The following is a 22,261-nucleotide window of genomic DNA, read 5'->3' as shown; positions in this document are numbered from 1 at the left end:
CAGGTGCCCTTGGTGAGTGCCTGCCGGAGAAGGGATGGATGGGATGGGAAAGGCATCTCCATCTGAAGGTGAATGTCAGAGCCCAACCTGCCCTTCTCCCCCAGCTGGTGTAGCCTTGTGGCTTTCCTCCTGGGGTCCCGGTGGGAAGCGCTGGGGGAGGGGAGCAGCAATGAGCAGGTTGTGTCTGAAGTGGATGACAAGTCAGATGGAGGGAAGAGACGGGCAGGGGTCCCAGGCAGACCAGGTTACTGAGGATCCCCAACCTAAGCCTTATGTGTCTTTCTTCCCACAGTGCTAAGTGGGTGTCGCTATGTGCTGTCCCTGGGTGGGTAGGGGGTAGGGGGCAGGGACAGGGCTGGGCACGGGAGTGGGAGTAACCTGAGGATCCTGGGAAGAGGGGGCGCTGTCTGGAGGGCCAGGGTGGAGGTGCGTGGTTGTATTTGTTGGAGGAGCTGTGATGTAACTGCAGGTCTGCCCAGTGGGAAGGGGCACCAGGAAAGCCCCTTCCTTAGCCTGAAGGGCTGAGGTGACCACGTTGGCTTATCTTCTAGAAGCCCTTTCCAGGGGGGTCCCCTGTGGGGCCGCCTAAAAGGGGGGGGGGGGGCCTGAGGAACAGGGCCATACCACGGAGACCAGCCAGAGTAGGGACCGAGGGTCTTGCCCCCCGCCCCGCCCCGACGTCTATGGAGAGGGAGGTGGACAGCATCCCGGCCGGAGCGGCAGCCCTCCCTCATCAGGGCCAGCGGCTTACCTTGGGTCCGTGCTGAGTGGCCCTTCAGATGCGCAGCAGGACTGACGGACAGACGGGGCGGGCGGGCGGGAGTGAGGACGGAGCTGTGCGACGGCAGGGCCGGACTCTTAAACCGGAGCTGGGATCAGATAAGGGCTGGTCTGGGGGCCGGGGCCGGGGTCGGGCCGCTGGGGGCAGAGCTGGGCCGGTCCGGGCCGCCCCCTCCCTCCGCAGCTCGGGAGCCAAACTTTGTGTGAATGGAGGGCCCGGAGTGGGACCGGGTGGGCCGGGCGGGAGGGGGCTCCAGACCAGCCAATGGGAGCGTGGAGCGCCAGGCCCGCGCTGCCGGGATTGGAGGAGCGCGGGAAGGGGCGGGGCGAAGGGAGCGAGGGAGCCGAGCCCAGACGCCTGAGCAGAGCGCAACACCCAAAGCCAGAAAACCAGACAGGCTCGGGGGAAAGGGAGACGAGAGACGATCCGCGAAGTGATAGAAGCGGCGCTGGCAAGATGACAGGGAGAGGGAAGGAAGGAGGCGGTCGTGTCCGAGTGGGGAACGGAGCGGGAGCCGGCGGGGCGGGCCCGGGCCGAGTTATTGAGGTGGAAATGAATCCAGAGCTGCCCCGAGGGGCGGACAGGGGCTGCGCGCCGGGGACTCCCGGGTTCTATCTTTCAGCCCCGTTTCCTGGCTGCTCGCCGTCTCTCAGCACTGGGCGTGGTCCTGGACGCCGGAGGCGCAGAGCACCATCCCCACCTGCAGCAGCTGGGGCTGGGTGGAGAGATGGGGCGCTGGAGGCGGCAGACGGGGAAAGATCCCTCTACTTAGGGGTCCCAGCAGACCTAAGAGGACCAGGTGACATCTAAAGAATGCGGAAGCCTCCGGTGCTGGGAGGTGATGGCGTTTAGGGCAGAGGGAACTGCATTCACAAAATCCTGGGGGGACAGCAAAATGCAAGTCTGCTCGGGATAAGGCAGCAACCGGTCCGTTGGACTAGACAGGGTCGTGGTTCTCAACCTTTTCATCGCCGACTTCTTTCATCATCTGGATTCATGGTTTTTTTTCTGTGTGGGTTTTTGTTTGTTTGTTTGTTTGTTTTGTTTGTTTTTATTGAGTTTATTGAGGTAACATTGGTTAATAAAATTATGTAGGTTTCAAGTGTACAATTCTATACTATATCGTCTGTATAATAATTGTATTATATGTTCACCACCCGAAGTCAAGTCTCCTTCCATCACCACTTAACCCTCCTTTACCCACTTATACCTGCCCCCACCCTCCTTTCCCTCTGGTCATCACTGTATTGTTTGGTGTCTGTGTCTATGAGTTTTGTTATTTTTTTCACCTTGCCCCCCTGAATTCATGTTTTGAGAGGTTTTTATTTACAATGTCCCAAAATAATTATCTCCCCATTTTCGTTCATCATAGATATTTAACTACTAATCAGTAACCAATATTACCATATTGAGTTGATACACATCTTGGAAAAAAACAACAACAAAGAAACTTCAAATTATAGCTCAGTTCAGCCTCTAAAAGCCATATGATGGGTAAATGTACATTTCAAGTAGCGCCTAAGGAAGGGAGGAAGGTATGGGCTACAGGTCAGGCACCCCAGGCAGAGTGTGTTGGGGGAAGACCTGGAGTAAATACAGAGTGGTGACAGTTCATGGTCAGCTCTAAGCTCCTGAAGGCGGTGGAGAGCAATGGCAGGTCCTTGGGGGTGGGAGTGAGAGACAAAGCCATGGCAGAATTACAGAAAGATTAATCAGGAGATGAGTAAGATGGTTTGAATCAAGGGGACACGTGGCAGTAATCCTAGCTCCTTCAACCTTCCTCACCTCATCTCCCTTATCTAATCAATGCATCTACTTCCTAAATCACCTAAATCCTGCTCCCTTCTCTCTATCTCATCATCATGGCTGTGGTCCAGGACACCATCACCTCTCACCAAGATCACTACAAGGGTCTGGAAAGTCACTAGCAGCCCAGGACCCTAACCCCACCCTTCACCCTTCACACCAGTCTCCAAGGAAGAGGCATCCTGTATTCATCATGTCAGACCCTACACCTTTGTATCATAACCCTACATGTCCCTTGCTTACTGGTCACGGTTCAAACTCCTCAGCTCAAGACTTAGGGTTCTCCTCTGAGAGGGGAGAGAATATGGAGCTGAAAGAGATGGCTTGTAGAGAAGGAGAATTCTCTGGAGAATTTCATTTCAAATGGTTTTTAGTTTTTCTGTAGAGCAGAAATGTCATTTATTAGAACTCAAGGTGGGGATGGGACTGGGCAATTAGAGTTTAGATGTTCTAGAACAGCAGGGGTGTACGATTGTGAAAAAGTACACAGATAGCTTGAATGGCCCTGAAATTCTCTAATGTAAAAAGAGTGATGTAAGCCTAGCCAGCATGGCAAGGTGGTTGAGTGTTGGCCTGTGAACCAGGAGGTCACGATTTGATTCCCTGTCAGGGCACATGCCCAGGTTGCAGCCTCAATCCCCGGTGTGGGGCATGCAGGAGGCAGCTGATCAATGATTCTCTCTCCCTCTCCCTTCATCTCTGAAATCAATAAAAATATATTTTTTTAAAAGAGTGATTTCAGTTTTTGTTCTTAAATTATGTTTTATAACAAATATACATAGATGTCATGTAGATTCCTTTGTGCATATCAAATGTCAGTTCTTAATTTTTAGTTCTTTCTACAAAAGAGAAGTCCTAGTATAGTCACCAGGATCTTAATAGGGAATCCTACCTGATAAAAGAGTAATATGCAAATTAACCATCACTCCGCTACACCCACAAGCCACATCTACCAGTCACGCCCACCAGCTAATCAGAGCGAGTATTCAAATACACCCAACCAAGATGGCTACAGCCACAGAGAGCAGGAGGGAGGCTTGGGTTTCCCAGGCAATGGAGGAAGCCAAGCTTTCCGCCTGCCCTTGCCGGCCTAAGCCTCCACTCAAGGCTACAAAGTTTCAATTATGAAAGGTAAACAAGTCCAAACAGAAATGGCGGCAGCCATGGAGCTAGAAAGAGCGGGAGGCTAGGGTTGCCCCTGGCAATGGAGGAAGCAAAGCTTTCCGCACACCCTGGCTGACCCAGGCCTCCACTCCAGGCTACAAAGTTTCAATTGTAGAAGGTAAATAAATTCCAGATACCAGGGCCTTCGATTGGGTCGCCAGGGGGCGTGGCCGGCCTGCAAACCACCACAGGCCCCTCGCTCAGGCTTCCCCACCCCCCAAGGCAGGGGTCCTCAAACTTTTTAAACAGGGGGCCAGTTCACTGTCCCTCAGACGGTTGAAGGGACGGACTATAGTTTAAAAAACACTATGAACAAATTCCTATGCACACTGCACATACCTTATTTTGAAGTAAAAAAACAAAACGGCAAAAACACCCACATGTGGCCCACGGGCCATAGTTTGAGGATGCCTGCCCCAAGGGAACCCCCACCCTGATCCGGGACACCCTTCAGGGCAAACCAGCTGGCCCCCACCCGTGCACCAGGCCTCTATCCTATCTAATAAAAGAGTAATATGCAGATTGACCATCACTCCAACACACAATATGGCTGCCCCCATGTGGTCAAAGATCCTGCCCCTATGTGGACACAAGATGGCCACCACAAGATGGCCAGCAGGAGAGGGCAGTTGGGAGGCACCCGGCCTGCAAGGGAGGGCAGTTGGAGGCGATCAACCCTGCAGGGGAGGGCAGTTAGGGGCAAACAGGCTGGCAGAGGAGGGAAGTTGGGGGCAAACAGGCTGGCAGGGAAGCAGTTAGACATCAATCAGGCTGGCATGGGAGTTGTTAGGGGGTGATCAGGCTGGCAGGCAGAAGTGGTTAGGGGCAATCAGGAAGGCAGGCAGGCGAGAAGTTGGGAGCCAGCAGTCCTGGATTGTGAGAGGGATGTCCGACTGCCCATTTAGGCCCGATCCCACCGAATTTCGTGCACTGAGCCTCTAGTCAATGATAAAGGCTTTAGGAAATTAGTATTTGTGAATGTTTACTGTGCAACTTGAATATATTACTTGAAATGGGAAAACTGAAGTTCAGAGAGGGTAAGTGGCTTGTCTATGGTAACATAGCTGGAAAGTGTTAGATTTGGAACTTGAATCCACGTGTGTGTGTGTCTCAGTAAATACTGAGTGAATCTGCATGGTTTATACATAATCTTCATTGTAAGCGTGAGTACATGTTTGAAAAATTTGCCAGGGATGTGATGTCCAGGGTCCTCCACACAAAATGGCAGTTAGGGGAACCGTCTTTCTTTGAGAACCTCCCTTCTCTTCTCCCAGTTTAGCAAGTTGTGTCTTTCTTATTCTTGATTGCTCCTATCAGACTCACTCCTTCCAATGTTAGCCTCACCTCTTCTTGCACCTTCTCCGTGATGAGACAGGGTTCCCTCAGAGCCCAGGAGTGAGCAATCTGTTCTGGAAGGAGAATCCACGAGTGGGCAGCAGGATGAGGGGCTTCTGCTGGGAAGAGCAGGTGTGGGCAGAAGGCAGGGTGGGAGCTTTGGGTCGGGAGGTATGAAGAGGCTCAGAACAGGCAACACTTCACAGTCAGAGGAGTTGACTGGAAAGAGGAGAGCAAGCATGGCAAACTCGTGGCCCGCGGGCCGCATGCCTCATTTATTTGGCCTGTGTTAGCCTTTGAGTTTGACACGCTTGGAGTAGAGACACTGACAATGCTCACTCCAGAATCCCAAGAGACCAACAAGGCTGAACAATTCCCATGAACAGTGGGCACCTCAGAGTTGGGCGATTCAGCCCACAGAGGAGAAATCCCAGAGTGGCTGAGCTACATGCCTACAGTTACTAAAGATCATTATTTTTATTTCGGTATACCACCTCCTTTCAGTAAATGCGATCTATACACACTTACATTTGTAAGATATAAATTAGGGCATACTTAATCACATTACTAAAGGATTCTTTCCAGAATTTCTTCAACTAAGTGGTTCCTCTAGTACCTTTTCAATTGAGTCCAATAGATAAAATTTCATTAACACACAATGCACCAAGGTAGAAGGAAGGCAACAGGAAATAAAGAAATGAAGGGCCAGGACCTGGAAGGCCTGAGTCTGAGTCCTGTCTGTTCTCTTAGAGCCCACCCCTTGCCTATAAAGTGCTTGGGATCCATCCCTTACCTGTAAAGTGAGGCCTAATTCTGGACAACCTCCAATGCCATATCTTTTTTAAAATATATATTTTATTGGTTTCAGAGAGGAATGGAGAGGGAGAGAGAGATAGAAACGTCAATGATGAGAGAGAATCATTGATCGGCTGTCTCCTGTATGCCCCACACTGGGGATCGAGCCCGCATCCTGGACATGTGTCCTGACCTGGAATCAAACCATCACCTCCTGGTTCATAGGTCGATGCTCAACCACTAAGCCATGCTGCCCGGGCAACCTTTTTTTTTTTTTTTAATACTCACCTAAGGACATGTTTAGAGAGAGGAAGGGAGAAAAAGAGAGTGAGAGAAACATTGATGTGAGAGAGAAGCATCAATTGGTTGTCTACTGTACATGCCCCAACACCCCCCCCCTCCCCAACTCAGATATGTGCCCTGACCAGGAATTGAACCAGCAACCTTTTGGTGCACAGGACGACGCTCAACCAACTGAGCCACTCTGGCCAGGCACCAATGCCATGACTTTTAAATTTTGATCCACCTCCACTCAATTCTATAAAGCAAGATAGACCCGTGTATGAGAAGTCTTCTCACCCTCTAGCTCTACTGAAAACAGCCCAAAGGCCAGCAAGCCCCTCGGCCTCAGGAGCCCCACAGGGAACCATCTGTCCTGGCATGTCCTGTGCTTCTTCCATTTCACTCTAATCTCCAGCCACATTCAGGGCTTCAACCACATCCTCCCTCTGTTCAGAGTTTTCTAAGGTCCCACCTCCTTTGAATTTATAGAAATTGTTGTAGCCCGGCTGGCGTGGCTCAGTGATTAAGCGGTGACCTATGAACCAGGAGGCCATGGTTTGATTCCAGGTCAGGGCACATGCCCGGGTTGTGGTCTCACTCCTCAGTGTGGGGCATGCAGGAGGCAGCCGATCAATGATTCTCTCTCATCATTGATGTTTCTCTCTCTCTCTCCCTCTCCCTTCCTCTCTGAAATCAATAAAAGTATATTTAAAAAAGGAATTGTTATAACCTACCATGTCAGCCTCCCTGCTCCATGAATCTCACATCCTCAGCCATCTCCTGTTCCCCCAGCATGCTTCCTCCCCGACCTTTGAGCTTTCACCCAAGAAGTCTCATGCTCTCACTCAAGGAAGCTTCCCAGATGTGTTGACCCCAGGGCTGCCACACACAGCTGTACAGCTTGGGGGCTGCACGAAGGCGCCCACTGAGGGGGCAAGTTGAGAACTGAGCAGCATTTTGCTTGCCAGTTCTTTTTTCTTTCTTTTTTAAAAAAAATATATTTTATTAATTTTTTACAGAGAGGAAGAGAGAGGGATAGAGAGTTAGAAACATTGATGAGAGAGAAACATCGATCCTGCTGGGGATGTGCCCGCAACCAAGGTACATGCCCTTGACCAGAATCGAACCTGGGAACCTTGAGTCCGCAGGCCGACGCTCTATCCACTGAGCCAAACTGGTTTTGGCTCTTTCTTCTTTTTTTGATTAAGGTATTACATATGTGTCCTTATCCCCCATTGCCCCCCCCCACCTCACCCCCACTCATGCCCTCACCCCCCTGGTGTCTGTGTCCTTGGTTAGGCTTATATGCATGCATACAAGTCCTTTGGTTGATCTCTCCTCTGCTTGCCAATTCTTGCACCGTGGTTCAGAGCTGTGTCTCCTGGAGGGATCCCCATTATTATTATTATTATTATTATTATTATTATTATTACCCAAAAGTACCACCTGCTCTCCAAGCTCCATGCCAGGCATGAGGAACGCATCTGCGGAGAGGGGTTTGTGCCGAGGTTCTTCACACACCAGCAGTGTGGCCCCAGCTGTGCCCCTCCCGCCCTCAGTATTCTCCATCTCCAACCCCAGTTTCCCATCAGCACAACTCTACTGACCTATTTCATTGATTCCTTGTGAAGCTGCTTTCTGTATCTCATAATATCTGAAAGCTGAGGCCTCACCCGTTTTTCTGAATCCTGGGGTACCTGAGAAAGCTATTTTCCTCTCCCTGTGGTCCAGCTCGGTGGTGAACAGGAATTGAGGTTCGATGCCGGGTCAAGTCCAGGACCTACAGGATCAGTAAATCAGGGAGTGGGCAGTAGCCCCTTCCTTATCCACCAGGCCAGACCCAGGGCAGCCCGGACGGAGGCAGGGGCTGGCGGGTCCTCCTGGAAGGCCCTGCCAGCCCTGTGATGTCCCCCTCCAGGAAATGGGGCCAGTTCTATGCAAATGCGTTCTTGCCCAGGAGTTTGGTTTCTTCTCTCCCAGCTCCTGGCACAGTGGAGCCAACATGAGCGGCCGCTTGGCAGGACAGAGAGGAGCAGGCTCGCAGTCCCAAGGCTCGGGTGACAGGGCCAGGCCCAGGAGACGGGGATGTTGACTGGGGCTTTAACAGCCCTCCTGATGCCAATCTCAGCCGAAAACTCGATATTTCCACTTGGAACAAGAAACACCAGCAGAGGGCTGGGGAGAGGCGGGCCATGTACCAGGAGTGCCCCCTGCAGGTCTCACTGGGTAGCACCAGAACAGAGGAAGGCAGCACAGGATGGGTGGGGCTCTCAGGAGATGCCTGGGATGGTGAGGATCATGACCAGGAGGAGGAGGAAGAGGTAGCAAGAATTTACTGAGTATTTACAATGTGCCAGGCATTGCCTCACACAATCCTCATGACAACGCCAAGGGATGGATAGCATTGTTATTTTCATATCTTAGGTGAAGAAACTGTTTAGAGAGGTGAAGTAACTTGCTCAAAGTCACCCAGTTGGTAGTGGACAGCTTTGGGATTTGAACCCAGTCACTGCCTCCAGAGAGTATATATTTTTTTAAAAATATATTTCATTGATTTTTTTTTTTTTTTACAGAGAGGAAGGGAGAGGGACATAGAGTTAGAAACATCGATGAGAGAGAACATAGATCAGCTGCCTCCTGCACACCTCCCACTGGGGATGTGCCCACAACCAAGGTACATGCCCTTGACCGGAATCAAACCTGGGATCTTTCAGTCTGCAGGCCTGAGCCAAACCGGTTATGGCCAGAGAGTATATTATTTAGTACCATCTTTCCCATCTTGCCAGTTCATTCCAGGAACTTTTAGTCCTCTGATGTCCATTTCTATCTCTTCCTGCTCTTCTTGTTGAAATCTGGAGAATAGCCTGGCTGGCAAGGCTCAGTGGTTGAGTGTTGACCTATGAACCAGGAGGTCATGGTTCGATTCCTGGTCAGGGCACACGCCCAGGTTATGGGCTCGATCCCCTGTGTGGGGCATGCAGGAGGCAGCCAATCAATGATTCTCTCTCATCATTGATGTTTCTATCTCTCTCTCCCTGTCCCTTCCTCTCTGAAATCAATTTTTAAAAAATATCTTTAAAAAAGAAATCTGGAGAACAGATTAATAATAATACCAATAATAACACACCTAGTGTTTGTATACCACTGTCTGCTTTTAATTATTTCCCTGGAGAAAATGAACACTGAGGTATTTCTATTTCTCCAAAAATTTTCCTTGTTTTAATCAGTATTCCTACAGTTGTTTCTATACAGTTATGATCAACTTGTAAGAATTTTTTTATGTAAGAGTGTGCCTACATGCACATTTACATATATAAACATAGTAACCAATTATATTGATATGCCACCGATATTACATTATTGAGGCAGTGTAGCTTTGTGAGAATAGCATGGGAGGGGGTGGCACAGGTGTGTGAGTTTGACGATCATCTCTGCCGTTATCCAAACTCTGTGACATGTGGTAAATCACTCACCCTTTCTCAGTTTTACTTTTCTCATTTATAAATGAAGCAAATAATACTTATCTCATTGGGTATCTCACAGGGTTCTTAAGTGAGGTATGCATCTACTTCATAGCTGACGCTCAACAAATGATCAGCAGTGGTGTTAGTATTATGCGTGGCGGTGTCTACCTCCCCCTTGGACCAGGAGCCGTTCTAGGGAGAGACATTCATTTCTGTAACCAACCCCACCTAGCACATTTCTTGGCACTTGGACTCCATAAACGTTTGCTGAATGAATAGTTAGTGAGCCCTAACCTAGCCTTTTCTTTTTCTTTTCTTTTTTTAAATATATTTTATTGATTTTTTACAGAGAGGAAGGGAGAGGGATAGAGAGTTAGAAACATCGATGAGAGAGAAACATCGATCAGCTGCCTCTTGCACACCTCCTACTGGGGATGTGCCCGCAACCAAGGTACATGCCCCTGACCGGAATCAAACCCGGGACCTTTCAGTCCACAGGCCGACGCTCTATCCACTGAGCCAAACCAGTTAGGGCTAACCTAGCCTTTTCTCTCAGTTGGACATCTGAATTGTTTCTAGACTTTCTGACAGAATTAACTTCAGAGGCCTGTGTATCTATTGCCTCATTCGGTCTGCACACCTGTGAAGCAGGCGGAAGGGCCCACACCTGTGAGAGGTGGAACACCTGTGGCTCGGGGGAAGGGAAGGGACGCCTATGGGCCACATCACAAATTAGTAATAAAGGTTAGAGCCCCGGCCCAGCTCCCCTTCCTTGGCTGGATCTCTTTCCCTCTCGCTCTCTCTTTCTGGATCACGGTGGCCTCTCCAGAAATAGACTGTGATGCTGGGCCTGCCCTGAGAGAGCAGGGATGAGCTGCCGGCTCCCACACAGCCCTTTGAGTCCCCAGGAAACCAAACACCTTATTCCCCACCGCGTCAGGGCCCGTATTTTCCCAGAGCGAGGATCTTCCCGGGAAAGAGCAAGCGCGCCAGCTTTTTCCTTTTTCTTTCTTCTTCTTTCCTGAGGGGGTGAGAAGGCAAGCTCTGAGCTGTCCAAGAGGAGGGACTTGGGCTAAAAATAACGGTGGCGTGTGCCTCAGCCTCTAGTGGTACCCAGGCCTGGGGAGGGGAGGGGGATGCTCTAGAGCTGTCGCCAGACTGGTTGCTGTGGAAACAGGAGAGGAGCAGGGGAGCCTGGGAAGTGGGTCTGACACAGATAGCAAGTCCTAGTCAGAGCTGCCGCTACATTTAGGAGAAACAGCGGTGTCCTCGCCGGCCCTCACCCTCCGAGGGGACGGGTGTGGGGCCGTGTCAGGGGCATGGACGCTTCCCTCCGGGGGTCTTTGCTGCCCGCTGCTCTCCTCTCCACGGACTGTGAGTTGAGTTGCGGGGAGGGAGGGGGTTGGGCCCCTATTTCCATGGCAAGTGGGGGTTTGGGGAAGAGCTGTTTCCTGAGGGAGTTTTTTCACCGCATCTCCTTCCAAAAAATAAGCCTCCTTGCTGGCGAGCACTTCCCGGGGGAAGAAAGCGAGACCCAGGAAAACGTGGAAAGGGGTCAGGGTATGCACAAAAAACAAAAAGGAGCAGGCTGGAGGAACAGGACTCTTTGGAGGGAAGGTACAGAAGCCAAGTCTTTGATCCTGGGATAGATTATTACCTGTGGGTAATAATTCCCCACCGTTCCTTCCCCACCGAGAAGCATGCAGCCCCCCTCAGGAAGGCAGGAGAGGAAAGGGACACCGTCAAAGTAAGGCTCACCTAGATCCCTGGGCAAAGGAGAGCGAGAGTTCGGGGGGTCATCACTCTGGTGACCACTCCGTGGCCCGGCTCCTTCTCCTCCCCTGGGCTGAGAGGTCGGTCCCAGCAGGCCAGCGGGGGGTCAGATCACCTGAGAGGACACCTGAAGTCCCCCTGAAGCTAGAATGAGTGGGACTGCCGTACTTGTCTGTATGAGCTGGGGTCTGTGAGCCACCAGGGCTCAGAGGTCACTTCCTGGGGGCATCCTGGGCTGAGGGAGGGAAAGGGGAGCCCTTGTTGGGGGAGGGGGAGACCCTAACCTGCCATTGCACTGGGGCTCCTAGATCCTGTGTCCCCTGACTCCTCCTGGAAAATAAAAGTGGGGGTGCCGTACGCTCAAGACACCTTGTGTTGGTTTCTCCTCCTGTTCCAACACACACACACACACACACACACACACACACACACACGTGGCCTCCAGAGGTCTAGCTGCAGAGTACCTCACTCCAGACCTTAAATTCTGGAGCGCTGGGTTTGGGGTTACATATCCAGGCTGTTTCTCCTCGGGACCTGGTCAAACATACAGGCCACCTGTGATCCTCATGCCACACTCCTCCCCGCCAAACCCCACCCCAGGCAGCTCAGGTTGCCTTGAAGTGGGGGCACAGGATGATCCCAGGAAGCAAGGCCGATTGAAAAGTCTCCAGTCCTTATTCTAAGCCTTTCCTTGCATGGTTCACATCTCCCCGGGGCCCCTGGGTGCCTGGAGGAGGGCCCCGGACCCCTCTCTCAGGGCAGATTACAGCTCTGAGAGCTCCTTCCAGAGCAAGAATTTGAGGCAAAGTCAGGTGGAATGTGAGCTTTGGAGCATGGAGGGGGAGGGGGTGTTGTTAGGACAGTCAGTGGGAGGTAGGGTGTTGTGGGAAAGAACTGGAGGAGGGGGAGGGGAATGTGGGTGCTTAGTGTTCACCGGCCCTGATTGGTTACATCTCATGCAGAACAGGAGAGCAGAGGGATGCAAGCCTAACTCCCGGTGAACTTGGTGCTCCCTGGGCCCCAGCATCTGTGCGGACGGCGTGTCCTTGGGTCCTTGGCCCATTTCCAGGCTGCCCCCACTGTGGAAAGAGCCCGCGGAAAACGGGGTTATCCTACAGTAGCAATGGGCATGGTTAGTGCTCAGGGAGGTTTCCAGGGGGATTGCCTAGTGTGGGCATTTCCAACCCCTGCCCACGGGAGACTGCGCCCTGCTCTCCGCCACTCCCACTTCTCCTCTGTAAGCTTGCTGAGAGGAGTAAGATGTGGGTGGGGATGGAGTGCGTGAGTGAGGTCCAGGGAGGGAGGAACTGGCCGGACTGTCTGTGTCCGTCTTGAGGTGCACCTCAGAAGAGCCTGGGTATGGCTAGACCGCCAGGTTGAGATTTGGGCGCTGGCCTGACAATAGCGAGGGAGCGGGTGCAGTAGAGCAGCGATTTGCAACCCAGACGCCAGGGCACGCCGAATTCTTAAAACTCAACTATTTACTCAGGGGCACTGACCTCCTTTCCCTTAGATTGTCCAATTAAAAAATGACAACAGCCAACCCAACCACAGCCATGCGGTGTGAATGAATCAAAACTATACCTAATTTTTCTGTCAGAAAAAAATTCTGGTGTGCCGCAGAATTTTAGCAATTAGCTTCTGTGTGCCACGGGATGAAAAAGGTTGAGGAGGATTAACCCCCTGCCCCCAAGGCGGCCGCGGTCTAATGATATCAGGACTCTGCTCCCCCGCCTGGGCCTCTCGCCCCGGGAGGCCCTGGAGTGCTGCACACCCTGGTCCGAGGTGGAGGGCTGAGATCTCGGCACCGCCTTCCCCTGAAAATAAGCCTCACACTTGGATAGTGCCATCCCATTTGGTCCTCATGATTCTGTGAGCTGGGGGAGCAGCGAGGGTTGTATGTACTGTCCCCATTCTACTGATGTGAAGACTGAGGCCAAGAAGCACGAAGGGCCAGGCCAGCCGTGGCTCAGTGGTTGAGAATCGACCTATGAATCAGAAGGTCATGGTTCCAACCAGAAGGTCATGGTCCGTCCCTTCCCCCACCTCCATCAGGGCACATGCCTTGGGTTTCTAGCTCCATCTCCAGTAGGGGTTGTGCAGGAGGCAGCTGATCAATAATTCTCTCTCATCATTGATGTTTCTCTCTCTCTCTCCCTCTCCCTTCATCTCTGAAATCAATAAATATATATATATATTTATAATTACTTTATTGATTAAGGTATCACATATTTGTCATCAACCCCCCCCCATTCCCTCCCCAAACCCCCCCACACTCATGCCCCCCTCCCCCTGTTGTCCGTGATCACTGGTTAGGCTCATATGCAAGCACACAAGTCCTTTGGTTGATCTATCTCCCTTGTCCCCACCCTCCCCTACCTTCCCTCTGAGGTCTGACAGTCTGGTCACTGCTGTTCTTGTTCTTCAGTCTATGTTGTTCATCTTTTCCCCTAGATGAGTGAGCTCATGTGATACTAGGAATACACTCATAGGAACCGAAAATGAGACAAGCAATATAAAAATATATTTTGGAAGGAAGGAAGGAAGGAAGGAAGGAAGGAAGGAAGGAAGGAAGGAAGGAAGGAAGGAAGGAAGGAAGGAAGGAAGGAAGGAAAGGAGGGAGGGAGGGAGGAAGGGAAAGGAGGGAGGAAGGAAGGGAGGGAGGGAGGGAAATAAGGGAGGGAGGGGAGGGGAGGAGAGGGGACACCCAGCCCCGGTTGCCCCTGCCTCTCCGTGGCCCGGTTAATTCGGTCGATCTTTAAGGGCCTGCAGGAGCCGCGACGCTACCGAGAGGCGGCGGGCCGCGGCGGTGCGGACCCCCGCGCGCGTGGGGGCGCTGACCCCGCCCCCGCCCCCGCCCCCGCCCCCGCCCCCGCCGGGGCCATGGCGCAGGAGAACGCCGCCTTCTCGCCGGGCCCCGAGGAGCCGCCCCGACGGCGCGGCCGCCAGCGCTACGTGGAGAAGGACGGCCGGTGCAACGTGCAGCAGGGCAACGTGGGCGAGACGTACCGCTACCTGACCGACCTGTTCACCACGCTGGTGGACCTGCAGTGGCGCCTGAGCCTGCTCTTCTTCGTGCTCGCCTACGCGCTCACCTGGCTCTTCTTCGGCGCCATCTGGTGGCTCATCGCCTACGGCCGCGGCGACCTGGAGCACCTGGAGGACACGGCCTGGACGCCCTGCGTCAACAACCTCAACGGCTTCGTGGCCGCCTTCCTCTTCTCCATCGAGACGGAGACCACCATCGGCTACGGGCACCGCGTCATCACCGACCAGTGCCCCGAGGGCATCGTGCTGCTGCTGCTGCAGGCCATCCTGGGCTCCATGGTGAACGCCTTCATGGTGGGCTGCATGTTCGTCAAGATCTCGCAGCCCAACAAGCGCGCCGCCACGCTCGTCTTCTCGTCGCACGCGGTGGTGTCCCTGCGCGACGGCCGCCTCTGCCTCATGTTCCGCGTGGGCGACCTGCGCTCCTCGCACATCGTGGAGGCCTCCATCCGCGCCAAGCTCATCCGCTCGCGCCAGACGCAGGAGGGCGAGTTCATCCCGCTGCACCAGACCGACCTGAGCGTGGGCTTCGACACCGGGGACGACCGCCTCTTCCTGGTCTCGCCGCTGGTCATCAGCCACGAGATCGACGCCGCCAGCCCCTTCTGGGAGGCGTCCCGCCGCGCCCTCGAGAGGGACGACTTTGAGATCGTGGTGATCCTGGAGGGCATGGTGGAGGCCACGGGTGCGCGGGCAGGAGGAGGGGCGCGGGGCGGGGAGGGCAGGGCCGGGAGGGGTTTGACCTTGAGGCTGGTGGAGGGTGAGAATACGGTGGTGAGACGGGGGACCTCGGTGGGGAAGGGCGTGTAAGCAGAGTGACCCCGAGAAGCCAGGGAAAGCTGGGCGAGATCCCCGAAGCGGCCCTGGCCCGGGCCCTGGCGGAGCGGTCTGTCGCTGGGAATAGGGAGAGACCACACCCAGTGCTTCTCTGTCCTGCGGCTCCCACGCCTGAGTCCTTAGCGCGCACCTCTCCAAGGCAACGTGTTATTGTGCTCGCGTTTCAGAGGAGATTGCCCAACCGAAGGTTAAGCAGGTTGTCTGCAGCCATCGGCTGTTCAGTGGCCACGCCTGGAGGGAGGCAGTCTGGCTTCGGTGTTCAGTGGTACTGGTTGGAAGGGCGTAGGTTCCCGGTCTTTGCCGTTCTGAGAGTCTCGCCCGGGCCCCTGGAATTCGGTGGTGAGGGTTTTTCCATGACCTGAGTTAGGCTGGCCGAGGCTGGCCTTTAATGGAGGTTGATGCCTGGTCTCACTTCTGCCTCGGTTTCCCCATCCATCAAAAGATTCTCAACGTCCACCGACAAAGGAAATAGATGCTCTTGGCATTTCTAGTGGCTTCCCAGGAGGACTGGCAGCGCCCCTGGGATGCCAGTGCCTCCAACTCAGGCCTACACAGCGAAGGCCCTGGAAGCAGGTAGGAGGAGGTCAGCGCCGGGCAGCCGGTGAGGTCCTTCGGGACCTGAGATCTCCGCGTGGGAGGAGGCTTGGAGAGCTGCAGGGGGACGACCAAAGGCCCACGTGGTTCCCGCCGCTGTTGTCAGAGCGTTTGCACTCTGCCGGCTTCTCCCACAAGCCTCGCCCTCAAACCTCTTCCTGGCCCCTCCAAGCTGATCCTCTACCCACACCCTCTGCCTCCTGTTCCCCTTTTCTTCTTAACCACCTAGCTCTCTCCCTCCCCACTCACCCCACCCCCCCTTTTCTCTCTATCCCTCCAGCTCTGTTTTGCCAGTACCTGAGGCAGCCCCTTCCCTGACAAGGGTGTTCCTGCCCATCCCTCTTCTCCCTGTGTACCCAGCCCCTCCCTCTCTTCTCTCAGCCCCTCTGTCCCCGGGTCCCTTTGGCCTCTTCTCCTCCCTCCCTGGATGCTTCCTATCCCAGCCTTCACCAAGGGAAGGAAGGCTGCCAGTGACCTGAAGTGTCTCCGTGCGGGGCTTGCCCTGGTGAGAGCCAGTCTCCGGTTAGCTGGTGTTCACTCTGTCCCCCCTTGTTCTGAGGTGCACCTGGGCTGAGGTGGATAGGAGAGACCCCGGGGGGAGGAGAACCACTTGCCCTAGGGTGTGCCCCCCCAAGAGGGAGGACAGGACCCAGGCCCAGGGCCAGGAGGGTGGTGGGGGGAGAAGATAGGGATGGAGCTTGTCTGACTTCTAGAGCGACAAAACCAGGAAGGATGGTATTATTTTGAGTGTGAGAGTCAGGATCCAAAACGCTTTTGAAAAACAAGAATAATGAGCCAACATCCAACAAGATGACATTTAAAAGGAGTAAATATAAAAGTCTACATTTAGACTTTTAAAAAAATCACTTATGTAAGCACAGCATGGAAGAGCTCTGGTGAAAAAGAACCGGGGGTTTGCGTTGGCCACAGGCTTAATGTCAGAGCAATGTGCTGCAGCTTCCAACGCGTTGATGTAATCTTGGGCCCTATTGGCTAGAGCAGTGGTCGGCAAACTCATTAGTCAACAGAGCGGCAAACCGCGGCTCGCGAGCCGAGGTTTGCCGACCACTGGGCTAGAGCATCGTGGCCAGATGAGAGCAGTGCTAAGCCCTCTTTTATGCAAGGATCAGGCCTCAGTTGGACTCCTTGCCATAGAGTCCTCCTTGGCCATTCTGGTTTACAATGGGTCCTCCTTGGCCATTCTGGTTTACAATGGGTCCTCCTTGGCCATTCTGGTTTACAGTCAAGAAAGTAAAATTTCGGAAATCCAGGCCACATGAGCAATGGTGACAGGGATGTTCAGCCTGAAGAAGAGAAGATGAGATGGAACCTCTTTCAGATACTTGAAGGGGTGTCATTCGGCAGAGGAATGAAACCAAAGGGTGACAATCCGGGGAGGCAGATTTTAGCTCAACTGTTACATCCATCGCGCAAAGGAGCGGGCACCTTGTGAGCTCTCAATTCTGGGAGGTCATTGAGTACAAACCAGATGCCCGAAATTGGGAATGCTCCAGTGGGAAGCCCTATATGGAGAGGGACGTTGGACTAGATCAGTGATCAGCAAACTCATTAGTCAACAGAGCCAAATATCAACAGTACAACGACTGAAATTTCTTTCGAGAGCCAAATTTTTTAAACTTAAACTTCTTCTAACGCCACTTCTTCAAAATAGACTCGCCCAGGCCGTGGTATTTTGTGGAAGAGCCTCACTCAAAGGGCCAAAGAGCCGCATGTGGCTTGCGAGCCGCAGTTTGCCGACCACGGGACTAGGATGCTCCCCAAGGTCAATTTTGAGGTTAAGCGTCTCTGATGGGCATCTCCAGTGGAGAGGCAGGGAGAGAGAGGGTTGGAGATGAAGAGGGGTTGTACAAATGGACGAGAGATGAGAGAACTGAGCAAGTTCAGGAGTTGGGAAAGGGAGAAACGTGGGCTGGACCAAAAGGGGGCGGGGCCCTTGGGGAGGGACATGAGGCCAGGTGTTGGGAATCAGGTCACGGAGTGAGAGGCAGGAGAGAGATGCCTGGGCTGGGACCCCCCTGACCCATGCCCTTCCCCCCAGGAATGACATGCCAAGCTCGGAGCTCCTACCTGGTGGACGAGGTGCTGTGGGGCCACCGCTTCATGTCCGTGCTGACCCTGGAGGACGGCTTCTACGAGGTGGACTATGCCAGCTTCCACCAGACTTTCGAGGTGCCCACACCCTCCTGCAGCGCCCGGGAGCTGGCCGAGGCAGAGGCCCGCCTTGATGCCCATCTCTACTGGTCTATACCCAGCCGGCTGGATGAGAGAGTGGAGGAAGAGGGGGCAAGGGAGGGGGCAGGGGAGGAGGCAGAGGGAGAGGGAGAGGCTGGGGCTGACCAGGGGAAGAATGGCTGCGTGCCACCCCCAGAGAGTGAGTCTAAGGTGTGACCAGTTTCCCAGACCCCTGTGGCAGGATCAGACACAGGTACCCAGGGAGCTGGATGTTGGGGGTGGAGGAGTCCGGTGAGGTGCCTGGGAACGTGGGAAGGCGGGAAGGGCCCCTCAGAATCCCGAGTCCAGGATCCAATGTGGAAGGAGGCCTCCTGATATCAAGAGAATGGAGGGCAGGGATGAGTGAACTTACCAGCCTGTCGTGTTTGACCTTCACATCTGCTCAGGGGTGGATGGATGGACAGAAGGATGGACTTACGTGGATTGGATGGGAAGATGGAAGCGGACAGAGAGACAGCTAGTGGATAGGTAAAAGGACCGACAGACAGGTGGTACACTCAGGGCTGCTGCTAACCCACTGAGCATCTTTGTACAAATTCTAAAAAGGCACCCTTTTCCTCCAGACGGACACCACCCCGAACCAGGGTGAGTGGCCCGGGGCACGGAATGTGGGCTGGATTTCAGCCCCCACCCACCCACTCGGCCTGCTTCCCGGTGCTTGGCACACCTGTCTCACCAGACCCAGCAGCCCCGCTGACCCAGCAGAGAAAGCTGGATGGAGGTGGGCGGAGATGAGGAGGCCGTCCTCCCAGCCCCACCCCTACCACTGGGGCAGGCTGACTGGGAGGGTGCGGGGCTGTAGGAGGGGCTCAGCGGGTGTGAATGACTGTCTGTTGCACAGGGAAGCAAGTAGGGAGCTACCAGAGCTGGGCCCCTGGGAAAGGAGTGAAATTCCACAAACACTCCATGTAGGAGGGCAGAGAGGGGTTCTGAGGAGGAAGAGGGCCAGGGAGAGACTGAGGTGAGTTCACTAGAGCTGGGACACGGGGGCCCTTGGGAAGGCAGAATTAGCGAGAAGGAGTCATTCATACCGTTCGTTGGGTGTCCTTTGGGTATAGAACACTGAACTGGGCACATGGGGATGGACAGTCAGAGACCCATTTCCTATCTCGGAATATAGTGCACCTGGGAAAAACAGAACTATTCCCATGGCACTGTTTCAAACTGAGAACCTGAGCAGTCTCTCTGGGCAGGGGCAGAAGGGTTTGGTAATCTGAAAGCTAGGGGTTGAGCAAGCCACGGAGGATGTCTAAGCCATCAGCTGTAACACTTGGAGTGCATCAGAGTCACCTGAAGGCCTTGTGGACACTGACTGTGGCCCCACTCCCAGAGCTTCTGACTCAATCCGTCTGAGGCGGAGACCAAACATGTTCATGCCCGGCAAGTTCCCAGGTCACGCTGACACGGCTGGAATGGGGGCCAGTTTGAGGGCTACTGCTCTAAGTGAAGACCTGGAGATGGGGCCTACAAGCTGAGCAGAAGCTGGGGGGTCTTGGGGTGGAGACTGGTATATAAAGGGTGGAGTCTTGTGTGTGGGGAAGGGGTCCCCTGAAACCCAGGCTGGTGAGTTTAACTCTGGGCCCAGGAACTCCCCCATCAGTGGAAATAGGGAGTGACAACTAGAGATGTTTGGGGAAGATAAGGAGGCAGCTCAGATAGGAGGAGGCAGTCTCGGCCCTGAGGGGATTCCTGGGGAGGTGGGGGGGAGCTGCAGCAGGAAGTGGCAAAGGAGGGAACCCCCTGGGCATTTACTTTCACAGTAGCATCTTTGCTGCAAGCATTTTGGCTGCAAACATTTTCGCCACATGACTGATTGGCTGTAAGGCAATTCTGCCATTAAAAAGCAGGAGATGAAAGGGCATAGAGGATCCGTGGTGATGGAAAAAATAAAAGACTTGATTGCAACATATAAGGTATCTGAGTACATTTTAAAAGTGTGCATCCTCGTGGCAGTGCTGCACAGGTCACCGATCTCATGTTGTGGTTGTATGTAACTACTCGTCTTAGTTCTGTGGGAAATGTGGGTCCCACTCTGCGCCTTCAAAGAGGGACCTTGGCTTCTCTTTCTCCTCCCAAGGTGGTGTCTTTCAAAGTAAGAAACCAACTTTGGGGGCAAATCATCGTCATCTGGAAGAAATGCTAACTATTTTTTAAAATATATTTTTATTGATTTCAGAGAGGAAGGGGGAAGGAGAGAGAGAAACATCAATGATGAGAGAATCATTGATCAGCTGCCTCCTGCATGCCCCCTACTGGGGATCGAGCCCACAACTCAGGCATGTGCCCTTGCCCGGAATTGAACGGGAGACCCTTCAGCCTGTAGGCCAACGCTCTATCCACTGAGCCAAACCAGCTAGGGCTGAAATGCTATTATAAGACCAGCATCCGTCTACGCGTCAGAGTAGATCACAATGAAAACTAGCTAAGATGTATATGTAATTTAAAAATGAGAGTACTGCCGAAACCGGTTTGGCTCAGTGGATAGAGCATCGGCCTGCGGACTGAAAGGTCCCAGGTTCGATTACGGTCAGGGGCATGTACCTTGGTTGTGGGCACATCCCCAGTAGGGGGTGTGCAAGAGGCAGCTGATCGATGTTTCTCTCTCATCGATGTTTCTAACTCTCTATCCCTCTCTCTTCCTCTCTGTAAAAAATCAATAAAATATATTTAAAAAATAAATAAATAAAAAATGAGAGTACTGCAAGAACTTTATGAATGGAGAAATGAAACCAGAATAACAACTACCTTAAATAAATTAAGTCTGCTGAAGGTGATTGGTTTGTCAATGGAAAAATGAAAACAAACAAACAAATACAAAAATACCCCAAACTGTCAAACAGTTATTTTATCCCTCTCACAGCAAAATTGGCCAGTTAGTTACGCATTGAAAATGTTTCGGGCAAAAACGCTTGCAGCGACGATGCTACAACGAACGCACCAGATACACCCTTATAGAATTAAATGTGGGAGAGCATGTCAGAGAAGTGAGGCATCCAATATCTGGCTGTGTCTGTGGCCTGCGGTCTGCCCAGCTGGGATGGGAGCCCCTGCAGGGCCATTCCCATTCCACATCCACCCCCTTCCTGGGTCATCCCAGTCTCCAAGGGCAGCCCCCCAGGATGGCGAGGGGAGAGCAATGGCAAGTGGAGGAGGAGAGCTCCCGGGGCCCGAGGCTGGCCTCCTGAGAAAAGTGTGTGCCCCAGCAGGCATGCTCTCTGACACTGGCCACACCCCTCTCCCGTCCTTCAGTGAAAGTCTGCTCCAGTTCAGGCTGGGAAGCTGAGGTCCTGTGCCTCCTGGAAGCAGAAATGTGGGTCCCGGGAGTCTACACCAGTTCAGGTCCACTCAGAAAGGATGTTGCAGGTCACAGGGCCACCTGAGTCAGCATCCATCAAAGACGAGATCCTGGAACCCTAGCGCCAACTGAAGAACAAATGTTGGGATGCAGGATGGGTTTAATTCCATGAAAAAGCTGGAGTCTGTACAGGAGGGCGTGGGCTGTCTGTGTACACACACACACACACACACACACACACACACACACACAGTAGTTAACTCATTGCAATTGAATGGGCAGAGACACTGGGGCGGGATAGAAGGCACTGAGACCCCACCATACCTGTCCTCACCACTCAGCACCGGTGGGTACAGTGTAAGGAGTCAGGAGACCTAGGTCTAGTCCCGACACTGGCACTAATTAGCTCTATAACTTTGGGTAAGTCACATCACTTCTCTGGGCCTCAGTCTCCCCATCTGTAAAAGCAGCACTTAGCAAACCAGTCATGCTCAATAAATGTTTAAATAACTGAAATGAGAGACTGAGAAAAAGTTATATACATATGTAATGATTTTTTTAAAAAAAAGAAAGAGTAGACTGTGTCTCTTACGGTGCAGTGTAGTAAGAATTCTAAGATTAAAGAACCCTTAGGCAGAGGGGTGAGGCAAAGCCTGGGGGTGCCTGCAGGCTATGGGGGCGGGTTTAGGCAGGGGCTGTGGATACACAGGCCTCCCCTGGCTGCTGTGTGCCCGCCGCCCAAGCAGTGCTGTGTTCTGGGGCTGCTGCTTCTTTATTGGTTTCTGAGAGGAAGGGAGAGGGAGAGATAGAAACAATGATGAGAGAATCATTGAC

The 22,261-nt window shown here is 53.2% G+C and overlaps 1 protein-coding gene across 1 annotated transcript; it reads left to right on the top strand.

The window, feature by feature from the left end:
* Positions 1-14,283: 14,283 nt before the first annotated feature.
* Positions 14,284-18,288, top strand: KCNJ9 (potassium inwardly rectifying channel subfamily J member 9; the record flags this gene model as incomplete). The annotated part of the gene is made up of 2 exons (XM_079760447.1): positions 14,284-15,133; positions 17,939-18,288. 2 exons carry the CDS (start codon positions 14,284-14,286, stop codon positions 18,286-18,288), a joined length of 1,200 nt encoding a protein of 399 aa, XP_079616573.1.
* Positions 18,289-22,261: the final 3,973 nt, after the last annotated feature.

Source organism: Cnephaeus nilssonii (genome assembly GCF_951640355.1).
Source record: "Cnephaeus nilssonii genome assembly, chromosome: 21".
Taxonomy (NCBI): domain Eukaryota; kingdom Metazoa; phylum Chordata; class Mammalia; order Chiroptera; family Vespertilionidae; genus Cnephaeus; species Cnephaeus nilssonii.
The sequence above is the reverse complement of the archived record's forward strand: the minus strand, read 5'-3'. Positions and strand labels throughout refer to the sequence as shown.